This window comes from Calidris pugnax, unplaced genomic scaffold, assembly GCF_001431845.1.
Source record: "Calidris pugnax isolate Ruff unplaced genomic scaffold, ASM143184v1 scaffold44, whole genome shotgun sequence".
In the NCBI taxonomy this organism is placed as follows: domain Eukaryota; kingdom Metazoa; phylum Chordata; class Aves; order Charadriiformes; family Scolopacidae; genus Calidris; species Calidris pugnax.
In genome coordinates this window covers 10,893,613-10,896,260 of record NW_015094506.1, presented here as the reverse complement: position 1 = coordinate 10,896,260, position 2,648 = coordinate 10,893,613, and the positions used below count along the sequence as shown (strand labels likewise).

The following is a 2,648-nucleotide window of genomic DNA, read 5'->3' as shown; positions in this document are numbered from 1 at the left end:
CGCCTGCTCCGCGGGGGCCCGGGGAGAGCTCCTCCCCGCCGCGCCGGGCCCGGCGGCGGGAGAGCCGGGCTGCCGAGGCGGGGGGGAGAAGGGAGGCGGGCGGGTTGCCGGCATCGCCGCCGTCCGCCTCCCCGCCGGTCTGCCCGGGCGCCCCTCGGCGCTGTCCCATCCCGGCCCGGGGAAGGGAGGCGGTGCGGGGCGGTGCGGACCTGGGGCTGGGGACATGCGGCAAAGCGCCGAGGCGGCTCGGCGGTGGTTGCGTTAGTCGAGAGGTGCTGAGAGAGCATCCCCAGCAATGCAGGGTAAAGGACCGGTGTTAAGGCATTCTGGTTGGGAGACCTAACTGGAAATTTAATTCCGGAGGAGCAGCTGCTTCCGTCAAGCCCTGCATTGGAAAGGCGACCTTGCGGCATCACCCATGGGGTGTTACTCTAAGTATCAGAAAAGATTTTGCTCACACGAGCACGCACCTACCTCCAGAACATCTGCAGCCCAAAAACAGCCAAAAAAGAATCTGCGTCTGTACGTGCTGAGGCAAAAACCCACGTAAGAGCTGCTGGAACACCAGTAGTCTCTAGAACTCACAACCCAACACGCTGTTCTATTCCAAAACTGCAACTTTTACACACTGGATGCGAGACAAATGGCCCTGAGTAAATAATAAACCTGTTCAATGACCAGTTGTGCCAAGTAGAGCACATGCCACAGCAGAGCACCAGTTGCGCTGCAAAGATTGAGAACATTTTTCCACTTAAGGGCTGACATTTCCAAGCCCTCCAGAATCCCCCGATTTCACATGAGTTGGGAGCACGTGAGCAGCAGGATTTGGCTGCGGCAGCTTAGGGCTGGAGGCACAGCAGCGTTACGGGTTTGAACCAGGTTTACTCCTGCTACAGGCTCCAGTGTGTTCCGTGCTAGTGTCATTTAGCCCACAACTGGGGCGGGTTAAGGGCTCACACGCAGTTGGTGATGGCTTCAGCTGACCAGCAGTGATGTCTTGGGTCACATCCATTAGATCGTTTTAATTTATGTGTCCATAGTTCGAAATGGCTTTGAAATTTGACATGTGGCAGTAACAAGGTTTGCTTCTAAATTTTGTACATGGGATTAACAATGGGAAAAGGATTGTTCTTGTATGGCTGTACAGTTCCTTAAATATCTAGGCAGTAAATGTAGACATTTACTCTAAATCTAACCAAAATTACTGCAAATTTTAATACTTCACTCCCTTTACCAGATATTTCAACAGGAGCAATTGACAGCCTAGACGATGAACTGCTGGGGTGCTCAATTTGCCATACCCAAGGAAGTTAAGCAGCCCATCTTTACAACACAGAGGAAAATGATAGAGATCTGAGGACAGTAGTTAAAAGTCTTACATCAGAGGAGGATTTTCTTAGACAAGTTTTGCAAGGAAATGCATGATCCTTTATTTGTGTGGATGTTTGTGTGAACATATGCATCTGTCTCCCTGTCCACCCATCATTCCCTCAGTAACTTATTAATCCACCAGCCAACTTCAATCAAATACAACAGAGCCAGATAAGGCTCAAAGATATTAAGTTCCTACAAATTTAAATAGGCGGCCGGGGAGAGAAGAGAGACCAGCCTGTAAAGGAAAGACTACAGTGTGGCTGCCTTTACTAAATACCAGAGAATGCATATAAAAATTCACCCCAGGGGCAGAGATCTTGGGGAAAAAAGAGATTAAATCGCTCCCATTTCCAGTGGAAGTCTTTGGTTTTAATTACTGTGTGTATGGTAATGATTGTGAATTTATATCATGTGCTGCCCTAATATTGACATCTCAGGCTGTTAGAATATGGTTGATGTCCTCGGACATGGGAATTGTAAATTTTCATTTCATACAACCTCATAAACTCTGTGAGGACTTTGGTGACAGGAGGGTTAAGGAGAGCCTTTCTGTGGAGTCCATTGGTAGCAGAAAGTCTTAGACCACAATCACAACAAAGACCTTCCCAGATCCAGCTGGAAGCAAGTATTTCATCCTCTACACAGGAAGCCAAAGGAAAAGTATCCCTTTTTTTCAAGATGTTGCTTTTAAATGTCATATTTATAAAATGCATCAGCTTCTTGGTGGTGTTTTTTTTCTAGCTTTTTCAACTATACATTTTTGACTGTCAGTATATGCTGCTCATATACTTTCAGCAAGCAGATTTCAAATTTGCCCACATCTTTTTCTGAGAATCTTTCCTTCCAAGTTAAACTTTCTGAAACTCAGTTGAACACAGTTTGTTTAAAGCATGTTAAAACCCATAGTAACTAGCAGGTAAAAGTAATACAATGTTAAAAATACACATCACAAACCATGGAGCAATGAGAAGTAATAAGATTAAAGAGTATTAGAAAGTTGCCAACCATCTGTCTTCAAAGATTAAAACTTTCCATCAACTCCCCTTTATCTCCTCAGCCAAGCTCCTCCAACAAACCCATGTTTGAGGTATTGGAGAAAATTGGCTTCTACAAACAATTTAAATATGAAAACCCTCCCCCAGCCCCCAAGAAATGATACAATTTACCATATGGAAATTATAGATCAAAAGAAGTATTTTATCTTAAAATACTTCATACAAGCACAGCCAATTTGTTAGCTCTTGGAAATTGTTTATAATATTCATACAACAACT

The 2,648-nt window shown here is 45.4% G+C and overlaps 1 protein-coding gene across 1 annotated transcript in view; it reads right to left on the bottom strand.

The window, feature by feature from the left end:
- EEA1 (early endosome antigen 1) overlaps nucleotides 1–225 on the bottom strand; it is a 70,056-nt gene extending 69,831 nt beyond the window's left edge. Inside the window, exon 1 of the mRNA XM_014963303.1 lies at nucleotides 4–225. Within this exon, the coding sequence (XP_014818789.1) occupies nucleotides 4–225 (222 nt within the window). The remainder of the gene's footprint in view (nucleotides 1–3) is intronic.
- Between the last annotated feature and the right edge of the window lie 2,423 nt (nucleotides 226–2,648).